Source organism: Argopecten irradians, chromosome 13 (assembly GCF_041381155.1).
Source record: "Argopecten irradians isolate NY chromosome 13, Ai_NY, whole genome shotgun sequence".
In the NCBI taxonomy this organism is placed as follows: Eukaryota; Metazoa; Mollusca; class Bivalvia; order Pectinida; family Pectinidae; genus Argopecten; species Argopecten irradians.
Window position 1 is genome coordinate 26766599 of NC_091146.1, and position 25766 is coordinate 26792364.

Sequence of the window (25766 nt, forward strand, 5' to 3'; positions counted from 1 at the left end):
TCAAGTTTGCATTTTTAGAAAATTTCACTCGGCGAAAATGGGGGGGGGGGGCAAAAAGACATGATCGGAGAGGAAACATGTTCTACTATCACAGCACCGATAAAAGAGTTTATATTTAAGCTTTAAATTGCCTTCCTGGAGGATTTACATTTCTATAATTCTTCCAGAATTACAGACAAATTGAATAATGCGCGTTTACGCATTATGATTAATTTGTCTGCAATCCTGGAATAATTATAGTACCATAAATTCACTAAGAAGGCAATTAATGCTTATACATGTATTTCCGTTCTGTGGTATTTTTAGCGAACCTGTAATGTAATGTACACTTTTATCTCTACAAAATCAAATTCACCGCTGCCCCCATCAAGAGCCTCTTCTTGTGACGTCATCAGTACCATCGGATACGTCATGTATATTGGGAAATTTAACAAATGTTCAACATAAAATCACCATGTACACATACAGGGGCAATATACATTTAAGATACTGGTAAAGCCCGGCACGCCCATTTCTGAATTATGCCGATAGAAATCCACATCAACATCTTGGACAAGCCATGTTCTGATGATTATCAAAGGATAAATCGGATACTGACACAAATATGCGGCGACGGTGTTTTCGTTCCCAACGACTTTTATAGTGATATATTTACATTCTTAGTGTTTCGTCACTATATGAATCAACCAACTGACGAAAATCAGCTTTAACTTGTAATATATACATGTACATTAAGTATAAGTTTAGAATAAAATAGTTTTATTTGAGTGTCGCACTCTGACATGCTACACATTTATGAGGTCCATGAACTGTTTGTTAAGCGACTTTGGGTATCTAACAGACATCATGTTACGTTTGTGTACAGTGATTTCCCGAGTCACTACTTTGTAGTTTCTTATAAGTTGTATATATTGATACCAAACGTAAGTGACTTCGTATGCCGTCTGGGACAAGACACGTTTTGACGAGTATCAAAGGATACATGGGATACACGGTGATGGTGTTTTGGTTATCAACGACTTTTATGGTCATATAATATCGTGACTGACACTCAATTGACTATTTTGAACAAATGCTTGATTTTTTTTCGCAAATATCAATGATTGCGCATATAAATATCGCATACATTTATGCGTTTCATAGGATGATTGACATTCCAATGCATAAATAATGATACCGGATGTTAAACAAATTAAAACGGATTATGAACAAAAGTATTAACGCGGCTATGGTGTTCTCGTTCCCAACGACTTCTATGGTGCCATTCGCAACTAAAACTCAACAGACTATTTTCTAATATTTGTTCCGTTTTTCGCGAATATTAATGATTCCTGTAAATAACGCGAAATCTAATTGAAAACGGAAAAGTACAGTGAAACAATAAACAGTATTAGGGACTAATACCATTAACACCAGGGACTAATACCAACGACACTAGGGACTAATGCCATTGACACTAGTGACTTATACCATTGGCACTAGTGACTTATACCATTGGCACTAGGAACTAATACCAATGACACTGGGGACTAATACTATTGATACCAGAGACTAATACCACTGACACTGGGGACTAATACCAATGACACTAAAGACTTTAATACCATTGACACTAGAGACTAACACCATTGATACTAGGGACTTATACCATTGGCACTAGGGACTAATACCATTGACGCTAGGGACTAATTGCATTGGCACTAGAGACTAATACCATTGATACTAGAGACTAATACCATTGACACTAAAGACTAATACCATTGATACTAGGGACTTATACCATTGGCACTAGGGACTAATACCATTGACGCTAGGGACTAATTGCATTGGCACTAGAGACTAATACCATTGATACTAGAGACTAATACCATTGACACTAAAGACTAATACCATTGACACTAGAGACTAATACCATTGATACTAGAGACTAATACCATTGGCACTAGGGACTAATACCATTGATACTAGAGACTAATACCATTGACACTAAAGACTAATACCATTGACACTAGGGACTAATACCATTGACACTAAAGACTAATACCATTGACACTAGAGACTAATACCATTGATACTATGGACTAATACCATTGACACTAGAGACTAATATCATTGGCACTAGGGACTAATACCATTCACACTAGGACTAATACCATTGATACTAGGGACTAATACTATTGACACTAGAGACTAATACCATTGATACTAGAGACTAATACCATTGATACTAGAGACTAATGCCATTGACACTAAAGACTAATACCATTGATACTAGGGACTTATACCATTGGCACTAGGGACTAATACCATTGACGCTAGGGACTAATTGCATTGGCACTAGAGACTAATACCATTGATACTAGGGACTAATACCATTTACACTAGGGACTAATATCATTTACACTACGGACAAATACTATTCACACTAGGGACTAATACCATTGATACTAGGGACTGATACCATTGTCACTAGGGACAAATATCATTGACACTAGGGAGATATACCATTGACACTAGAGACTAATACCATTCACACTGGGGACTAAATCCATTGACACTAGAGACTAATACCATTGGCACTAGGGACTAATATCATTGACACTAGGGATTATTACCACTGACACTAGGAACTAATATCATTGACCCTAGGGACTAATACCATTCACACTGGGGACTAATACCATTAACACTAGGGACTAATATCATTGACATTAGGGACTGATACCATTGTCACTAGGGACAAATACCATTGACACTGGGGACTAATACCATTGACACTAGAGACTAATGCCATTGACACTAAAGATGAATACCAGTGATACTAGGGACTAAAAGCATTGACACTAGGAACTAATACCAATGACACCAGAACTAATACCATTCACACTAGGACTAATACCATTGACACTAGGGACTAATACCATTGACACTAGAGTCTAATACCATTGACACTTGAAATGAATACCATTGGTACTAGGGACAAATACCATTGACACTAGGGAGATATACCATTCACACTAGAGACTAATGCCATTGATTCTAGGGACTAATACCATTGATACTAGGGACAAATACCATTGACAATAGGGAGATATACCATTCACACAAGAGACTAATACCATTGATACCAGAGACTAATACCATTGATACTAGGGACAAATACCATTGATACTAGGAAAATATACCATTGACACTAGGAAAATATACCATTGACACTAGAGATTAATACCATTGATACTAGGGACTAATTGCATTGGCACTAGAGACTAATACCATTGATACTAGGGACTAATACCATTTACACTAGGGACTAATATCATTTACACTACGGACAAATACTATTCACACTAGGGACTAATACCATTGATACTAGGGACTGATACCATTGTCACTAGGGACAAATATCATTGACACTAGGGAGATATACCATTGACACTAGAGACTAATACCATTCACACTGGGGACTAAATCCATTGACACTAGAGACTAATACCATTGGCACTAGGGACTAATATCATTGACACTAGGGATTATTACCACTGACACTAGGAACTAATATCATTGACCCTAGGGACTAATACCATTCACACTGGGGACTAATACCATTAACACTAGGGACTAATATCATTGACATTAGGGACTGATACCATTGTCACTAGGGACAAATACCATTGACACTGGGGACTAATACCATTGACACTAGAGACTAATGCCATTGACACTAAAGATGAATACCAGTGATACTAGGGACTAAAAGCATTGACACTAGGAACTAATACCAATGACACCAGAACTAATACCATTCACACTAGGACTAATACCATTGACACTAGGGACTAATACCATTGACACTAGAGTCTAATACCATTGACACTTGAAATGAATACCATTGGTACTAGGGACAAATACCATTGACACTAGGGAGATATACCATTCACACTAGAGACTAATGCCATTGATTCTAGGGACTAATACCATTGATACTAGGGACAAATACCATTGACAATAGGGAGATATACCATTCACACAAGAGACTAATACCATTGATACCAGAGACTAATACCATTGATACTAGGGACAAATACCATTGATACTAGGAAAATATACCATTGACACTAGGAAAATATACCATTGACACTAGAGATTAATACCATTGATACTAGGGACTAATACCATTGACACTAAGAACTTCTCACATTGACACTAGGACTAATACCATTCACACTAGGACTAATACCATTGACACTAGGGACTAATACCATTGGCACTAGATACTAATACCATTGACACTATGGAATAATACCATAGTCACTAGGGACTAATTCCATTGACACTAGAAACTAATACCATTGACACTAGGGATTAATACCATTGACACTAGGGATTAATACCATTGACACCAGGGATTAGTACCATTGATACTAGGGACTAATACCATTGACACTAGGGATTAATACCATTGGCACCAGGGATTAATACCATTGATACTAGGGACTAATACCATTGGCACTGGGGACAAATACTATTAACATTAGGACTAATACCATTGACACTAAAGACTTATATCATTAACACTAGGAATTATTCAGTTAGTGGATATGAAAGATAGGAATATTTTACCTGATGGTCACAAAATGTTGCCAAAACCAGAGGCTTGCCGAGGTTTTTACAACATTTTGAGATAATTTTGTCATACTGCGACGTTTTAATGCAATTTCACAACTATAATATTCCGCCATTTTGATAAAGTTCGACAAAAACCGTGTCAGCAAAGCAATTTTCCATGCATGCAAAATTTCTGATATTTTCAACGCAAATAACGTTAGTTGCATATTTTTTCAGTAAAGGCAGTCTAGTTTTTGAAAAAGATAGTACCGTATCAAGCAAAATCAAAACAAACCAAAATAATAATTTTTCTTTGTTTTCATATTAAATCTGGTTTTCTGATTGACCGATACTTTTTTCCATACCACTATAAAAAAATCCGAAAATGGCACACGAAACACCGACGTTATTCTGACATCACAGTATTGACTCGGGAAAAGAATACCTTTAAAAATCACTAGATTGGTACATTTAAACACACTTTTATCAAATAGATGATAAAATTAGTTATAAGCATTAATGTTACTATTTGTATTAATTTCATCGGGTTATGGAAAAAAAAGTATTTACACACTTTACGCGGATCCACATAATTTGCAAAGAATTTAATATTTTTTTACCCCTATATCTTTTTTTTTAAAAAGTAGTGACATCAATGCTTAAATAAGCAAAGCTTCAGTCCCGTTAAATTCTCGTATACACATCAATAAAAAAAGTTATAAGATTTTAAATTACAATTTATCGATATAATATATAGGAAGTTGCCAGTTGCAAATTTTGTCAAAAAGTTACATTTTTTTCTGTTAACGTTTTTATACAGAGATTTTAAGAAATGGCTCATTTTGGCGACTATTTTGAAATTGTGTCTTTTGTCGTTTTGAATAGAGCCACAGTTTTATAATTTTTCACTTAAATTGCTTTTATTTAAATCATCACTGCGCCAGCATTTTTAGCTCCATTGATTTTGTGCTACATATATTCTCTGGGTTCGTGGTAATTAAAATATTGAGCATTAATGTGTGAAATGGTACACTTTTGTCACTTTATTTTTATATTCAATGGTAATTTGAGTACTTTTATTTTTCATTTTAACCACGTGGACCCCCATGTTTCTGCCTGATTAAGAAAGAACAAATCTTTTCTTATTGATATGCAAAATATTGACAAAAGTGTCATACCAGAACCTTTTTTTATAAATGGAAAAAAAATGGTAAAAATGGCTGAAAATGGTGCAGTTAAGGGTAGGGGTAGCATATGTTGTTATTCTGAGAAAACTGTGGGTCGTTTTAATCATAACTGATATATTTGTAAAGAAGACATTGGGAAATTAATTCTGCAAATATCCATACATATCAAACACCTCATTATGGAATAATGACTTTCATCTCTGGTGTATATGGTCAAAACGGCAAAATTCGCTTAAATTCAATATTTTGTCAACTAGGTATCTTTGAGTGATAATAGCTCAAAAACGAGCACACGGACATATGCTTTTTCCTCCATTTTCTTTAATGGTATGAACTCCTATTTCAAAACTCTATATGAGAACAATTTTTTAATACAAGAAATTGTTGACTTCCAAGAGGAGTACATCCTTCACCTCTTATAAATGATACACGCAAAATACAATCAAAGACACAACCGTAAAAGGGTCGGGTTGTCCGTCTGTCTAGCTGTCTGCTTTATAAAATTTGGTACACATAACCCTGACATACAGTTAATGTCACAAGCTTGAGTGTAAAGTACTACGATCAGCAGGGTGCGATTAGATAACCGATTTAATGTTTTGACACAGGTATGCTGAGTAGAGTGCATGCAGGTAAACTACCGACGAAGCTGCCCCCTTTTTCAAAGCCTGTCATCATGCCCAATGTGTTTTCATCATAATGGATCCCTTACTAAAGGTAAGAGCGATTCTTGTAGTCTACGTACAAAATATTAATTCACACCATGATTCGTTTAACTTAACCACTTATAATTACACTGCAAAATAGAAAAAAAGGAGACATTATATGTTGTATGGGGATTTCAAACAATGTCGGTTGAGGATGTATTGGGTGTCTTCTTCCATTTCTTTTTCTTGCACGGAAATCTATATTTTGGTTAGTGTTCAGCACACCACAAAGATACTGCAGTCTCGCTTACATTTTGTCAAAAATGATTTTCTTTAGCCAAAATTTTTAAAATGATTTTTTAGAGAAATGTCTTGGTTACCATGTTTACAAAGTAAAGTAATCCATTCATTTCGGAAAACAATTCAATCACAACCAATCACCACCACCATGCTAAATTGTAATACATATCCCAATAATTAGCAATCAACATCCTATTCAAATTCCTATTTATTCAGCGGTAATAAAAACAGTGTTCTGTAGAATTGGTTCACATCACAAATATTAAAATGGATATGGACTTAATTCAACATTCATAAGTTTAAAAAAAATCGCTACAACTCGTGTCTTTTTGAAGTTTTATTTTGATACCCCACTAGTGTGAAATAGATTTTTTACCCAACAACCTATCGCTGTGTGATTTATCATCAAATTTACAGCTGTGCCACATTCTAAAAAATCAACACAAATCCATGATAGATCTAGTCATAACCTACATGTTGAGAAATCGTTTAGTCAAAAGCTGAAACAAACAATACCATGGTTTTGTCATGATGTCCCTGAAATATATCGGACAGAATAGACAGCCAATAGAAATATGGACAAATTCATTCTGAAGCAATAATATGTTCTCTGGTCAACGTATTTGGTGTTATCATAACATTACTAAGTATTAGAGTCTTAAACATGGTGACGTCACAGGGTATCACCTGTCTGAACGGAGGCTATCGAGTATATACCCGCACAAACTGTTTGCATCAACTTGGCCTAAATATGAAGTGATGACCTAGATAACTATAGATTGAAGTATCAGACAGAACACGTATACAGGAAAAAAGGGCTACTATATTAATGCATTCAAATCTCTATTTTAAAAAAGAAGAAAAAGAGAAATTAAATATGAATATAATAATTTTTAATGTCGTAAGGCATAACCACTTATTGATAAAGAAATTTAAAGCATTTTTTTTTCAATTTTCATTTTTTGAATTATTATTTTCATAACGACATCACTCACTAATCTTAGGCCATGGGCTAGGAGGGTCCCACAAGCACCCCCCCCCCCTTCCCCTCCCCCCAAAAAAGAAAACCTGCGAACCAATATTTTTCTGAACCCCTATGACCCACTGATCACAAATCAAAATGTTAACATCGCATATCCGGTTATGACGTCGACAAGATAGCCACCATCTCGAATTTGACTAAAAAGTGAAAAATGGTCATAATATGGACATTTTTCAACCGAATTAGACAAATGAGGTATCAATATGACTACATTTGAACAATAAATAAACAATCACAACAAGATAATCCAATAGATGTAGTGATGTAGAGAACGGAAATGATAATTGATAGAGAAAAAAAACAAGTAAAATATTTCTCTCCACCCGCCAGGGTAACGGACACATTAACGGGTTCGGATTCGTGCTATAAGCGAAAATAATATCACCAAGTACACAGTGCGTGTATTCCTAGTTGTAGTGTTCTAGCATATCTAACGCGCACCATTGGCTATACTAGAATATCCAATGTATGTTACGCACCAATGGATGTCAAAAATACGACAACCACTGCTTAATTGATCATTTAGATTGCCTTGCACGGCATATATAGAACTTAACTTAAAATACCCCTAATAATCTTTTGGGGACATATTAAAGTAGTTTAACTTGCTTAAACATGTTCACATGGTTCATGTAGATAGGGAAATACGACCAGTCGTGTGAAAAGGGCAATGGCAGTATATTACAAATACAAGCATTAACATATTAAGGAAAACAAAAGAAGCAATGTAATATCTGATAATTCACAATCGTGAAATAAATTAAATAATAGCCTATTCATATTACTATTTAGAGTCAATTTGTAAACAGTAAATAACGCTTATCGGTCAATGCCCAGATTGACACTTCTCCTTGACATCTGATATATGATTTTAGACAAAAAGGTTAATCTTTATTATTATACCTCACTGATGAGTCACAGTCGCTGATTGGTCGAGAGACGTCACGTGTGAGGGCAACAAAACATCGTGTATCCCGCTGAACGCCATGTTAAAAAATCATGTTTCCCCCATACGGAGCCCCTCGTACGTTTAGGAAGAGTTGTCGTTCGTGTCATGGAACTCTCCGAGGTATTCCGATAACAAACAAAATGGATGGCAGACGACGCTTTCGTCCGAGGAAATGTATTGATATTCTTATGATAAAGGATACCGATAGCATAATTACACTCCATGGAATTCTTATATCATATAACATGCTAAAGGAAATTGATTTGGGCTGAAAGATACGGTAGGTCTAACTTCTAATTTAACAATAACTGTAACGTTAGCCCAACACGGCAACAGTGTTTTGGGCAACAAATAAATGTCTAGCCATTACGTTAGACTTGTATACTAGCGCGAGAAAAACTTTATTTGTTCGGTATAATAAACAATTCGGGCTGCACCCTCGGGAAATATGACATGCCTTGGGTAAACAAAGCGTCATGTCTCCCTACCGCCAGGGCAATAAATGTATAATATGATTTTAATTTTGACACTGGCATGAGCTCATGATACCATGGCTAAATGATGTATTATATATAACCATGTGTCCGCCTATTGAAATTAAAACAAATAAAATACAGTTAATTATTTTTTAGGTTAACAGTAGACTTCGAGAGGCGGTAAAGGAAGGTAACAAGGCAAAAGTGAAATACTACCTAGAAAAAGGGGCAGACCCAAACAAGGTGAGTAATTAGTAACAATATTTGCAAGAAAACTCAGAAGCTTTGTAAAGACAACATCACCGTTTGTTATAGAAGTTTACTGACACAATTCACGGAAGTATAAAAAAAGTCATGATTCCTGGCAGAACATGTTACATGTCAACATTCCCAAAGAGTCATGATCTAAGTTCTATTTAATTCCAGGATATGTTAAAATTGACACAATATTTCAAAACTTCTCCACAGAATAGTATATACAAATACTAAATTAATGGAAATTAAAATAAGCGTGACGGAAAGGTGCACATTTTGCGAAGATGGCAAAGAAACATTAATACACTTGGTATTTTGTTCTATATATTATGTGTTCTATACAATTCTTTATTTGTGTCGTGCATAGTTTTCTCAGTACAAACAATCATGATACGTCCCAGTTTCACTCGATAATTGAGATCAATATTATCCTGATCTATTAGCAAAATGGACTGTACCAAATTGTGATAATCACCCTTTCTTCTTGATAGTGATTTTAATATTTACAATATTAATATTTTACGTATTCTGTGATCCACCGATGTTACTATAAGAACGATTCTCAAGTCTTCCTTCATACACTGATATGAAAAAAACCTTCAGTAGTTTTTTGTTTATATTGAGAAATAATTTTTAGAACTCTTAGCATTCACAAGCTTTAGCTTGAACATAACGTCATTTGCCGACACATGCAAATAAGGTATATAAGTACGTGAATGTATCCTTTATGCATGGAAATGTCTATTTTAAAGTCTTTTCAAAACTTTAGGTATGTATCACATACATCCTAAAAGCCATAAACAAGTAGGAAATACAAAAGGCAATAACTAATGGTATGAATTATCCAATAAAAGGGTTCAATTTCTGGTGCCTCATAATAAGTTTGGTTTCATCTGTCTTACATTTTTATACATACACGAGACATTGTTGGATATGGAATTGATATCACATGAGTGAGTTATTTTAAGCCACAAATGGCACAAGCTATAGTTTTAACAGAACTTGATTTGCCGACATATGCAAATACGGTATCTAATTATGTGAATGTATCTGTTATGCATGAAAATACTATTTCAAAGAAAATATTTTGAGTTGAAAAATGCAAACTTCGTCATTTTGGTGGGTGAATATTTCTGTTAAAATTGACTTTATAAGTCAATGTTTAACGACGATCTTAGAATAATTGATAGAAAACTTAGTTATTCTCAAAGCGTGGTATTTGTGATTATCATATTTGTGTTTCGTTCTATGCATGCATTCGTTTCGAGTATAGCATTACCCTGATATCTTAGCAGGAAAGAAACTACACTAAATTGTGTCAACCAGACATTCGTCTTGATAGTGATTTAGATATTCACATCCATACGTATTCCGAGATCCATCGATGATACTATTACCACGTTTTTCAATTCAGTCAAATCTTTAGAGTTAGACCTTGCGAACGTTACTTCGTCGGGATCATGAAGCAATGAGTAACTGAGTGTCTGCGTGATGCATTGATGCGGTGTTTAATATTATGAAAATAACATTCTGGTGATCCAGTTATCAAAAAAACTCTCAATACAAAAAATACTTGCAATATAATTATGAACATAATCTTGATAATGTTTAGGGCTTTTTCATATTCTATTTTATGCTGATGATACAGTTATAAGGACGTGGCAATATAAGATATTGAATTGAATTGATGTTTATTATATTTAAAGTTATAACACTTGGAACGATATCGGTGGAATTTTCTTACTTGTCCAATTAGTAACAATATTTGCAAGAAAACTCAGAAGCTTTGTAAAGACAACATCACCGTTTGTTATAGAAGTTTACTGACACAATTCACGGAAGTATAAAAAAAGTCATGATTCCTGGCAGAACATGTTACATGTCAACATTCCCAAAGAGTCATGATCTAAGTTCTATTTAATTCCAGGATATGTTAAAATTGACACAATATTTAAAAACTTCTCCACAGAATAGTATATACAAATACTAAATTAATGGAAATTAAAATAAGCGTGACGGAAAGGTGCACATTTTGCGAAGATGGCAAAGAAACATTAATACACTTGGTATTTTGTTCTATATATTATGTGTTCTATACAATTCTTTATTTGTGTCGTGCATAGTTTTCTCAGTACAAACAATCATGATACGTCCCAGTTTCACTCGATAATTGAGATCAATATTATCCTGATCTATTAGCAAAATGGACTGTACCAAATTGTGATAATCACCCTTTCTTCTTGATAGTGATTTTAATATTTACAATATTAATATTTTACGTATTCTGTGATCCACCGATGTTACTATAAGAACGATTCTCAAGTCTTCCTTCATACACTGATATGAAAAAAACCTTCAGTAGTTTTTTGTTTATATTGAGAAATATTTTTTAGAACTCTTAGCATTCACAAGCTTTAGCTTGAACATAACGTCATTTGCCGACACATGCAAATAAGGTATATAAGTACGTGAATGTATCCTTTATGCATGGAAATGTCTATTTTAAAGTCTTTTCAAAACTTTAGGTATGTATCACATACATCCTAAAAGCCATAAACAAGTAGGAAATACAAAAGGCAATAACTAATGGTATGAATTATCCAATAAAAGGGTTCAATTTCTGGTGCCTCATAATAAGTTTGGTTTCATCTGTCTTACATTTTTATACATACACGAGACATTGTTGGATATGGAATTGATATCACATGAGTGAGTTATTTTAAGCCACAAATGGCACAAGCTATAGTTTTAACAGAACTTGATTTGCCGACATATGCAAATACGGTATCTAATTATGTGAATGTATCTGTTATGCATGAAAATACTATTTCAAAGAAAATATTTTGAGTTGAAAAATGCAAACTTCGTCATTTTGGTGGGTGAATATTTCTGTTAAAATTGACTTTATAAGTCAATGTTTAACGACGATCTTAGAATAATTGATAGAAAACTTAGTTATTCTCAAAGCGTGGTATTTGTGATTATCATATTTGTGTTTCGTTCTATGCATGCATTCGTTTCGAGTATAGCATTACCCTGATATCTTAGCAGGAAAGAAACTACACTAAATTGTGTCAACCAGACATTCGTCTTGATAGTGATTTAGATATTCACATCCATACGTATTCCGAGATCCATTGATGATACTATTACCACGTTTTTCAATTCAGTCAAATCTTTAGAGTTAGACCTTGCGAACGTTACTTCGTCGGGATCATGAAGCAATGAGTAACTGAGTGTCTGCGTGATGCATTGATGCGGTGTTTAATATTATGAAAATAACATTCTGGTGATCCAGTTATCAAAAAAACTCTCAATACAAAAAATACTTGCAATATAATTATGAACATAATCTTGATAATGTTTAGGGCTTTTTCATATTCTATTTTATGCTGATGATACAGTTATAAGGACGTGGCAATATAAGATATTGAATTGAATTGATGTTTATTATATTTAAAGTTATAACACTTGGAACGATATCGGTGGAATTTTCTTACTTGTCCCATATTTACTATTTGAAGTAATTCGTATCCAAACTTATGTTTGATTGAATCCCGTGTCATCTGGAAAATCCTGTTGATATTTCTTCTTTGACCCTAACGATATAACACTGGTATAATTACTGACTTTGAGGTACATATTACACGGGGGAAATGTAGATAGCGTTAAAGTTACACTGGAACTCGGAAGAGATCCAGATGTGGTAGTTTGATTTTAAATTTGTTCATTTTATCATAAATTTGTTGAAGTTTGAAAACATTTCTTATGTAACACAGCCAGTGAATGTTCTATATGTGATGTCTCGATGACTTGTATTATGTGTACACTGTCACCTTACCAGACATATAACTAAGCAGTGTAAAAATGCAAATGTGCAGACAATGTTCGGCTTGGGAAAGAAATAATTACACAACACTCTTAGTATTTTCAGTGTCATATTTATTATTAGTGTACGTATGCTGCCATGTAATTTGTCTAAAGGAGGTGAAAGTTTAGACATCGTATTTCACACATGGTACATTCGATGGTTATTTTAAGCATATCTACACACACTATTATTTAGTGTATAATCTGTTTTATGCAGCAGTAAGATGATTTAACCAAAGACAGATAAATAGGCAAGCGAGATCTCAGTTCAACAGTTCAAATGTCTCACCTTAACAACAGGAAGTAAGTTTGCAAGACGCATATCAACATATATATATTATTCAGTTCATATTCTCCTGTAGTTAGAAATTAAGACAGTACTGCATGTTCTTCCTCAAACTTTAATTGTGAGGTCAAGCCTCACTATCAATAATTGGGTACAGCCATAAATACCGTTATTAGACATGCTTTCTGATATGATGTTTGAGTTAGTAACGCCATTAAGATATGTCGGATTGGTGTCAGCGTTGCTATATAAGCGATAGTATATAGCTGTTGAATAATGCATTTCGTTTTATGATAAACAGCATACACACAGCAGCATTCCAACGTGTGTATGGAACATGACGGACATACGATTTGATTAATCTTTTATTCACCTACACCTTATGGCTGATACTTTCAAATGTATTTTCTTTAGATCGTTTTGTGATCATAATCTAATAAAGCATTATTGAATTATGAAAAAATAACAAAAATCTAATAGGTTTCTTGCATAACAATTTTTATTCCCATAATATTATCCATCACATTAATGTATCATCACACAAATACTCGCTTACTCATTACTTGACGATCTCGACTTATTAATGTTAGCAAGGTTTAACTAAAAAGCTTATTAAAATAAATAGTTAATGTATGGGTGCGGTCAAGCGTCAATTGCCTAGTTATATGACTTATTCGTTCCACTTTTCTTCTACATGATAAATAATTCTGAATAATTGAGTAACGTAAACGATTTGTTAACAGTCGCTATATCAGACTAATATTTATACCAGCCGAATGTTATCGTTAGATTTACCAAAATAATAAAATCCATCAAGCATGTTTTAGTTAATTGCGTTTGGGTTTTATTAATGTAACGTCCTATTAACAGCCAAGGTCAAGTAAGGACGTGCCAGGTTTGATGTTGGCGGAATGCCGGAGTATTCGGAGAAAAACCACCGACAAGGGGTCAGTACCTGGCAACTGCCTTACATGGATTCGAACTCGCAAGCCAATGGTGGAGGGCTTGTGGTAATTTGTCGAGACATCCTAACCACTCCGCCAACGCGGCTTATTAATCAGTTGTTATTGTCACAGTATTAGATCCCAATACAAGGTTCAACTTACATAAAGAACTAAAATAGAACCAAAATATCATGTTTATCCAACCTTTACCACATTCAAAACGAATGTACATTGGCAATTGTTTACTTGGTTTCGCTATTTCTGTTTACTGCCATGCGAAATATGTAAATGCATTCGAAAAATAGTACCAGTAATTCTATTCAGTGTGTAATATCACTGAAACAATATGAAAATCCTAAAACAATGAAATCACCCATAAATTAATAATTTTACAATACAAAGTTTTGTCATGAGTCAAGGAAAGACTAAACCGTGATATGAGATTTTATATTTCGTAAAAATGACAATTAAAGTGACGTCACTTTTAAGTGGGACTTAATGACGTTTCATTCAAAGGATCGTTAAACATCGTGGTCAAGTAAGAGAAAGTTCCGTCAAATATGGAACTAATTCACGTGATCGTATTGGCAGCGGAAAAAGCAATTTTTATTGACGGTTTATCCAGCAGCAGTAAATCAGAATTTGGGACAGTTGCAGGATAACAAGCTTTAAATCATCTCCATTTCCAAATTATGCTATCTCTTTGAATATTTTCATTAAACTTGCAGGTCATATGTTTTCGGGAACAAAACAAAGTGGCCGCGAAATCTGCAAACATTCAAAATGACTTTAGATTAAACTTTTTGTGACGGAGTTCTGAACAGGTTAGTGTTGATATATGTGAAGAATAACACCTTATTGTATTATCGGCGCGGTGACACATGCAGACATTGCCCAGAACAAATTCTACAAAACTTTTACCGAAGGTGGTGACAAATTTTGCCAGCGATGCATTTCATTCCTGGTGTTTTTAAATAGTATGTAGGGGTATTTTTTATATATTTATATATAATTGATAGAACGTCAAACTCCTGTGCTAAATTCGACAAGGATTGATATAAAGCGTAAGTGATTTTAGATAATGTGTTCATCAGACAGGCATATATGAAGAATGTTGTTACTGCATCGATATTTTAACTATGGTAATAGAATAATGCCACGATATTAAACATTTGTAACAATAAGCACTTTACTTACTTTGTAGTTAAAATCAAGCATGGTGTGCTTGTACTTGTAATAAGTCAAACATATACTAAACGGCAAATGCATAAGTTCCAGACAAAATATCCCTGTTATATTCAAAACTCTGTCTTTGATACTTTCTACCCGTTTGATATGATATATATTTGTATTTTGTTTTTGAACTTACGCAATGGATCACTTTTTATCAGAACTTTTATTTCAATTAACCAGATATACAAGTTATGATAATAAATCAAGCTTGATTTGAGTGAAGTAAAAAACAAAAGTTGTCATAACCAAACAGCGCATGTCTCAAGAACTTTTTAATACCAGCTAATACCACGTTTAAATTACTAACATTACCGGTTAATACCACTTTTGAATCAGATAATTAATTAATTGAAGTAAACAATATTAAGTCGGTTTTAAGTAAGATTTACGAGTTAGGTATTTATATATAAGTAGCGTTTTAATATTCATTATTGCGTACTTACCGCACTAATTCGATTGTTTTATCGCCTAATAAGCGTCGTTTCTGGATGAGGTTCATTTTCAGGAGAGGTTTTTCTTCAAATACATTAATAATTATACATCAATGTTTGAACTATAATTGTATACCCTTGGTCACAACCGTGTCACATCCTAAATTGAGACCCATCCCAGCGGGCACATGGCATTGTATCCACATTGAATCCAAGTCACATCCTGACGTTGTAAAAAGTTGAATGTTGGTTGAAAATGAAAGTTTATCTAGACGTGATAAACCCGACGTGGAATTGAAGTCAGAAAGCCAATGTTGATTAGACGTCATAAACCCGACGTGGAATGAACGTCTGAGGTTTTTTCTATAATGTCCAATATGTTTCATACAAAAATGATAAGGATATATGCTATCAAAAACAACATATCTCGATAAAATGTGACTTAATTTATTTCAGTATTTTTTTCCGTTTGTAATTTTTGCATTTTGGCGGTCACCTCCTCCACCTGATGTTCAGTTCAGTTAATTTAGACAGACCAATAACAAGGATTACTTTTAATGATACAGGTATTTATTCATGTGTATTTTTTCAACTTAACTTCCCATTATCTTTTTAGCCCACCATCAACAGATAATGGGCTATTCAAATCGCTTTTTGTCCGTGGTCCGTCCGTCCGTCCGTCCGTTAACAATTCTTGCTACCGTATTTCTCAGAAAGTACTGAAGGGATGTTTCTCAAATTCTATATGGAGGTTCCCCTAGGGCCCTAGTTGTGCATATTGTATTTTGAGACCAATCGGTCAACAAAATGGCCACCAGGCAGCCATCTTGGATTTTGATAGTTAAAGTTTGTTACCGCTATTTCTCAGAATGTGTTGAAGGGATCTTTCTCAAATTTTTACATGTAAGTTCCCCTAGGGGCCTAGTTGTGATATTGCATTTTGAGACCAATCGGTTAACAAGATGGCCGACAGGCCGCCATCTTGGATTTTGATAGTCTAAAGTTTGTTACCGCTATTTCTCAGAAAGTACGTAAAGAATTCTTCTCAAATTTCATATACAGGTTTCCCTAGGGCCCTAGCTGTGCATATTGCATTTTGGGACCGATCGGTGAACAAGATGGCCGACAGGCCGCCATCTTGGATTTTGACAATTGAAGTTTTGTTACAGCTAGTTCTCAGAAATTACTGAAGGGATCTGTCTCAAATTGCATGTGCAGGTTCCCCTAGGTCCCTGGTTATGCATATTGCATTTTGGGACCGATTGATGAACAAGATTGACGACAGGCCGCCATCTTGGATTTTTATAGTTTAAGCTTATTACCACTATTTCTCAGAAAGTACTCAAGGGATATGTATCATATTGCATGTGCAGGTTCCCCTAGGGGTCTAGTTGTGCATATTGCATTTTCGGACTGATCGGTGAACAAGATGGCCGACAGGACGCCATCTTGGATTTTTGATAGTTGAAGCTTGTTACCACTATTTCTTAGAAAGTACTGAAGGGATATGTCTCAAATTTCATGTGCAGGTTCCACTAGGTCCCTGGTTATGCATATTGCATTTTGGTATCGATCAGTGAACAAGATGGCCGACAGGACGCCATCTTGGATTTTGACAATTGAAGTTTTTTTCCGCTATGTCTAAGAATGTACTGAAGGAACTGTCTCAAATTATATGTGAAGGTACTTCTAGGGGTCTAGTTGTGCATTTTGCATTTTAGGACCGACCGGTGAACAAGATGGCCATCAGGTAGCCATCTTGGATTTTGATAATTGAAGTTTGTTACTGTTATATATCTCAGAAAGTAGTCAAAGGATCTTTCTCAAATTTCATGTATAGTAATATGTAGTAAAAGCTTGAAAAGCAGAGAAAAGATCCCTCTTTCCTTTGTCAGACAAAGATCGGTCTTAGGTGGGCGCCAAGATCCCTCTGGGAACTCTTGTTTACACAGTCTTTAAGATGCATATTCCTCCAACATTTACAAACATTGGGTTTCTTTTTTTATAAACCAATGTATACAAAAACCACAAACTGAACGAGTATATCATAAAAGAACTTATCATGCATAATTGTTTACAAACCTGTTCAATTTGATGAACATGTGCCATGGGAAACAACACGAATGATAATATAAAAGTTGTTCCGGGCTAACTCTCAAATCCAGCGGTATACAGTGATCATGGCATTCATAACGATAAAAAAGAAACAGGTAAACTATAATACATACATATAATAACGTTTAACATTACTGATTCCGATCTGAGATATCAGAACAAGATATTGTTGACGTCATCATCATGCCGCTTTTGAATGGCGGGAGCATGAATTTGGTACTTCAGATTGACCATTTTATAAACTTTAAATGACAACTAAATCATCGTGCTAGAACTCCAAATAATAACTCACTTTGACAGACGGACATCTCTAACATCCTCTTGACAAACCATATATTGTTAAAAATGTCATTCTATTAGTAAACTTACCTGAATAAGACGGAAAAATGTTTCTGCGATTTAGTTTACATCATGAGCGAAGAGGAAGAGGGCGCTCAACATCCGGGTACCACTGATTATCTCCCTTTTCAGCAGACGGCTTTTAGGCTGCACACCACTGACTTACATTAGCGTTATAAAATGTTTACCGTTGCTAATTCAATGAAGCCCGTTATTTTTTGTAGAACTTCTATATGCCGGTAGGTTAATTCATATATAGCATGGCCATGCAGCATTAAACTTAAAAAAGGCACAATTTGTTCATTTATATAATTTTAAAGTATATATGCACTTTTCAAAAATAATTTCTGTCGCTAAATATGAGTTATATAATTTACACCTGCAAATCCATGCAGGGTAACATGGTAATGGAGCCCGTAGAAATTTTATGTAACACAGCTTCGGCGGGGGTACATAATTTATACTGGCTCCATTATCATTATACTCTCATAACCTCAACAAAATAGAAATATATTCCTTAAAGATGCTCCACCGCCGACAGAGCATAAATGATATTCATTATTTGAACAATAATTGGTGTATTATCGTGTATATATGTCTAATTAACACAAAAAATAATATGAAATTATTTATTTTGCCTTTGGTGCATGCGCAATTAGTACTTCATTCCATATAGGATATAGTGCCACGGAATTTTTCCGGGATGCAATTAATTATTTTTTATATTTTTAATTTGAAGTAAAATTAGATGCTCAAACTTCCCAATGGTGGTAATGGTGTAAAGTAAGTAAATTTTGTAACTAAAGAAAAATACTAAATCGTCTTCTCCTAATTTTGATTGTGAAAAACACCATTTGGCGGCGGTGGAGCATCTTTAATTATTACATACATATTGAAAGACATAACTAAGAGTAAATAAGAGAAGGGTGATAAACCATCTTGATAACTCGTACAATGAGTTATCGTTGATCGTTTCATTGGAACAGTATCATAAAAACGGAATAATTTAACTACTTTAAGGTATATAATATCGATTTGTCAACGAAACAAACTCAAATATAGATGTCCATCTCTGGTGTCCGATGATAAACCTTGATATCGATATCAATATAAAATGAAGGAAAAAATAATGTTAGACGACTTAAATCCGACACGGCAATATATTAACACGGAAGGATTTCTAAAACATTATATGTGATTATTATAATCGTTCTCTTCTATTTACGAATTCTATTAAAATATCAATTTTAAAATTTAACAATTAAAATTATAAATTGGTCTAGAGAATAGTTTGTGCACACAATCGTGGTACATTTGTACTTTCAAGTATCATGTCCAATTAAGATCAGCATAACCTTGATACATTATCAGGATCTCGACTGTGATAAATTTTGTATCATATTTATTGAAAATCACCATGTAAACAACCTTGTCACCATTCGTCTTTAAAATTGTGTTGTTCTTATTTGCAGCATACATGTAATTTTAACATCATTTGCAGTCATAACTTCCGATCCGTGAAACTTGAATTGCTAACGCATAGAAATCCATAATGTTAACGATGACGTCATTCTGTAAATGCTGAAAAATGCTTATTAATAACTGATAATTAATTGACAATTTCCATTAAAATTGATGACAAGCTTATAATTACACATTGCGCATTCTATTTCGTCATGAGTTGGTGGCTAATATCAATACAAAGCTTGATAAGCATTTCTCGAAAATAAACATATTACATGTATTATTTTTAATAACATTAATGTTTATATGTGTTTTCATACTACATTGTAAATCCGACTATTTGACTGGCAGATTTTTTTTCTCTTCATTCTATGAAGAAAACAAATAAAAGAATGGCAAGAAAATCCGACGTTTTGATGTCGGTACAATAGAGACGTCTGCGTTGCTTATTGAATTGAAAATAAATAATCCATTGGAAATCAATGGAATCGTACATTAAGCTTATTCTTTTTTATCAAGTACTCTGAAAATACTAAGTATAAGCATTGCTGTTACTATTCTTTTTAACTCAGGGTATAAAATAATATAATCATAATATAAACTAAATAATGTTTGCAACTAATGTGAGAATCCGCCACGTATATTTTTTTTTCTTTCATATCCGGATGTAGTTAAAAAAGAAATAGTTACATCAATGCTTTAAAATATATAGTCTTAATAATATCAAGAGCTCACATGTTATATGATGTGGTAGGACATGTATAATTATGCAACACTTTTACGATTTTGTTTCTGATCATTTAATAAAGTATGGCTATAATACATTTGGGGAATTAGATAAAATAAAAATAAATTAGTGACAATAACATACCACTTAACCATATAATATTATTTTAATTTCAGGCCTTGAAAACCGCGGTAATGAAGAATCAAGTAGATAATGTTAAATTGTTACTGCAACACGGAGCAGATCCAAATGAGGTAAGTTATATTATAAACCTGTGCATTTTATTACTAAACAATTACTTCTGGTTGGGTGATGAGGTTTATGTATCAATAAATCGATGACTTGTAACACGTGTATTCTGGTATTCTGTCATATCCATCATGACCACGCATTATAATAACATAATGGACCTAACATTGTACAGTTGTCTTCGAAATGATTACACAGCACTATTACTAGTAGTATTCACTTTCATATCATAGTGTATGTGTGCTGACTGGTCATTTTTTATGCATAGGACAGTGTACATAACGTATGAGATGATCGGAACCTAACATATGAACATTGGTTACTTGACACATAGCAACACATACCAATATCCAGTTTATTTCTGAAACACAGAAACAAGGTATATCAACAAAGAAAGATAGCCATACAACTCATCAATATGATAGTTCAAATGTCTCACCAAAACAGATATATACTTACACTTTGGTCACGAATCGGATACACATGCTAACTGGATCTTCAGTCCGCAATCCGAAGTGAAACACAAGTGTGTCGAATAATCGCATAGTAAAAAAATAAGAATATAAAATGAAATATCAAACATCAATGTAATTTTGGTAATAACACTAAACATATAGAATGTAGCCTTTACATACGGTTTCATTTTTTAATTTAAAATGTTTTGATATACTAAATTGTTTACATATTCACTTTATAAGTACATTTAGGAGTATTTTTCTCTGTTTTTTTAATTACCTTCCCTTCTTTCTTGTTAGAGAGACAAATCAATCAAAATTTAACTTTTCAGGAAATTGACATTACTCGATTACACGTTGACTATATAGATACAAAAATAACCGGATATGTCATTTTCTTCGTCAAGTCATCTTCTAGCATATACATAATTTGGATTTTAAAAATATAAACTGATTTTTTTACATTGAATTTGCGAAACAACTTATATATCTTATGCAAATCGTTTTCAATGGATCGGTTGTTATAAGAGCGTGAGGAGTCACATAGTGGGAGTATCCAAAGAAAACCCATGTTCGGCCAGCTAGGGTATTTAGGGAAGTAACGTTACCACTACACCACATGATCACCCAATTTGGGTTTTCGATAATCTTGGAGTGAATATCTTGTAGTTGCTTTAAATTCAACGAACACTATCAATTTTGTGTATTGGTAGCTAGGTCAGTTTTTTTTTCTCCGGGTTCTTCATTTGGTTTGATTATTTGAACGTCCTATTTATAGTCAGGGTCATAAAGAAATGATGCTGAGTTTTTTCAAATGAATGACCTTGACTATCATTCGAGGTCATAGGGAGCAAATTGTATAAAATCTTTTAATGAGTTATTTGAAGGGTATTGTCAAGAGTTAAGTCTGCATTTGAGGCACATAGATATTTTCGTTTCTCCTGCAACACTCCGTCATATGTCGCCAACTAGTAAGACTAATCAATTAAGCTGTCAAAATATTAATTATATAGGCATATATGTTGATTTACATAAACATGCTTATGTGGTATTAGTCAAGCTGCTAAGATTAATCAAAATCTTACGTGATGTAGAATAAAATGCGTAATTAACTTATACAAATCGTTTTCAAGGGATCGAATGTAAGCCAGCTAGGGTATCTAGGGAAGTAGCGTTACCACAACACCACCTGATCACCCAGTTTGGGTTTTCGATAATCTTGAAGTGAAATTCTTTAAGTTGCTGTAAATTCAACGGACACTATCAATATTGTGTATTGATAGCTAGGTGAGTTGTTTTTTCTCCGGGTACTTCATTTGGTTTGATTATTTGAACGTCATTTTAATAGCCAGTCATAAAGAAATGACGGTGGAAAGCCAAAGGCCGAGCATCAGGTAAAAAAACAACCGACCAGAGGCCAGTACCTGGCAACTGTCCCACATGTAGATCGCTTGGATGAATGGCTCAGCTTGTTCAAATGGATGACCTTGATTATCATTCAAGGTCATAGGGAGCAAATTGTATACAATCTTTAAGAGGCCGTGTCAATAAGCATCAAGCTTTAGGTGGAAAGTGAAAAAAAAATAGAAATTCAAAATATATACATTAAAATAACCCCCTTTGGCTAAAAACAAATTTCATGGATAATTTAGTTATTTGGAAGACCATTTTTACTGAATGACATGGAAAATTGGTTGTCATGGCAATAAGATCACAAAAATGGAAAATGTTGAAAAAGAAGGATATTAAATTAATTAAAATTATATGATGATTGCTATGGTAACAGTAAATACGGATGTTCATGTAACGAAAGAAAAAATAAAATTTGGTAGAAAAAATAATCCGTTTTCTTATTGGATGACTGAAATTATGTCATTTTTACACATTTTTACTAGAAAAATAAAAAAATAGGGTCATTTCTCTTTGTTATTATTTTAATGTTGTATTTGTTTCATTCAAAAAATAAATATCACTACTGGAAGTTTATTGAATTTGCTTAAGATAAATTAAGTATATAAAAAGTGAGATTTTAGGACCATTTGCCGTTTAAAATGTCCCTAGCAACACTATTTTTCCTTAGCAACAACTTATTATATTTTTACTGCCTCCTCTATCAAATAGAAATAATTATATTTTCACTATAGTATGTGAACTGCGACATTTCTTGACACCAAAATACAGTTGATTCCTTTCATCAAACCGTACATATAATATATATGTATATATATGTAAATGGCTTTGAGGAAAAAACAGATATAGAGACAAAACAGCATCAATGGGAATTATTTTGTCATTTTTTAATCCGCTTGAATAAATTAAAAACATGGCCGCTTACTATTACCAGATGATATTAGTATAGTAAAGTGACCATGCCTATGATGAAATACATGTAATTAATATATGTTTCTTTTTTCTGATTTTCATACTTGTATTCATATAATATCCAATATGACAGAGACACAAGACAGGGTAATAATCATTATTTCAATAAATTCATCATTGTATTATAAAGAGATATACATATTTATCTGCCCTTTTGGATTGGTATTGATTGTGATATCATGTGTTTGTAAGTTTTAGATCAATTCTATTATTTTTGCTCACAAAATAATGATATCATAACTGATACCTTCCCGCAATGGGGATAACTCTGTGATATACTAATACAAAACAGTGAAAACAAATGAGAACATTTATTTGAAAATAGAGAAAATACTTTATCCCCTAACGTTCCAAACTATAACAGTATGCTCACTTACAAAGTCACAGAACATCGAATATACGTTGCCCTCACCACTCCTCACTGCAAACTTAAAAGATAATGTTCTCATCAGTCCTCACACTGTAAATTTATGCCTTCATCAGTCCTCTTACTGTGAATGTAAAAGATAATGCCAGCATCAGTCCTAAAACTGTAAATCTATAAGATAATGTCCAATTCAGTCCTATTACTGTAAATTTATAAGATAATGCCCTCATCAGACCTAAACATGTAAATCTATAAGATAATGTCCTCATCAGTCTTCTTTCTGTATATTTATAAGATAATGACATCATCAGTCCTAAAACTGTAAATCTATAAGATAATGTCCAATTCAGTCCTCTTACTATAAATTTATAAGATAATGCCCTCATCAGGCTTTAAACTGTAATTCTATAAGATAGTGTCCTCATCAGTCCTCTTTCTGTAAATTTATAAGATAATGCCCTCATCAGTCCTCAAACTGTAGATTTATGACCTCATCAGTCCTCAAACTGTATTATAAGATGATGTCTTCATCAGTCCTCACATTGTAAATTTATAAGATGATGTCCTCATCAGTCCACTTATTTTAAATTTATAAGGTAAAGCCCTCATCAGTCCTTAAACTGTAATTCTATAAGATAATGTCCTCTTCAGTCCTCTTACTGTAAATTTAGAAGATAAAGCCGTGATTAGTCCTCACACAGTAAATGTATAAGATAATGCCCTTATCAGTCCTAAAACTGTAAAACTTAAAAAAATATGTATATTGTCCTTATCTTATCAGTCCAAACACTGTTAATGTATACCCTCCTCAATCCTCTGTGTGTAATTTTATAAGATAATGACCTCATCAATCCTAAAACTGTAAATCTATAAAATATGATCTCATCAGTCATCACAATACAAATTTATGCCATCATTAGTCATCACACTATAAACTTGTATGCCATCATTCAAAATACCCTCACCAGACTGAAGTATCGTCATTAAACCTTTCACAACATTTCAAGTCCTCATTAAAAATCAGCTAAATTGCTTGATCCATTTCACTTCATTTGTGAATTTATCTAAATTAATAAATATCGCTTTGGTCTTTTGATATCATACACTTCATCAATTTACAATTTACCATTTTAGAAGACATTTCTTAAATTAATATTATATATAGTATATATTTATCAGTTTTGTATTCTAGATAGTGATTATTTAATAAATGAGGAAAACTCACTAATTTAATTGTATGCATAACTCGTAAGGTGTATACATTTCTTTCCTGGTTCTAACAAAATATAAACAATTTAGATCTTAACTGATTTGTTGATAGGCCATGCCTTGGTCCAAGGAAACATATTTGAATTAAGCGTTATATCTTTTCTTTCTTAATTGAAAATGTATAACTAATACTTAAGTTCACATGAGTTACAGAATATGTTGCTGCATAACTAT

General features: G+C 33.5%; 2 protein-coding genes across 7 annotated transcripts in view; one reads left to right on the forward strand and one right to left on the reverse strand.

Moving 5' to 3' along the window:
* Nucleotides 1-25766, forward strand: part of LOC138306001 (cyclin-dependent kinase 4 inhibitor B-like) — a 637657-nt gene that overhangs the window by 143680 nt on the left and 468211 nt on the right. For all 6 annotated transcript variants that reach the window (XM_069246314.1, XM_069246315.1, XM_069246313.1 and 3 more), the window contains one exon: nucleotides 21047-21124. In XM_069246314.1, the coding sequence (XP_069102415.1) occupies nucleotides 21047-21124 (78 nt within the window). The remainder of the gene's footprint in view (nucleotides 1-21046; nucleotides 21125-25766) is intronic.
* The window catches only part of LOC138305998 (uncharacterized), a 343209-nt gene that overhangs the window by 49770 nt on the left and 267673 nt on the right, over nucleotides 1-25766 (reverse strand). The window lies entirely within an intron of this gene.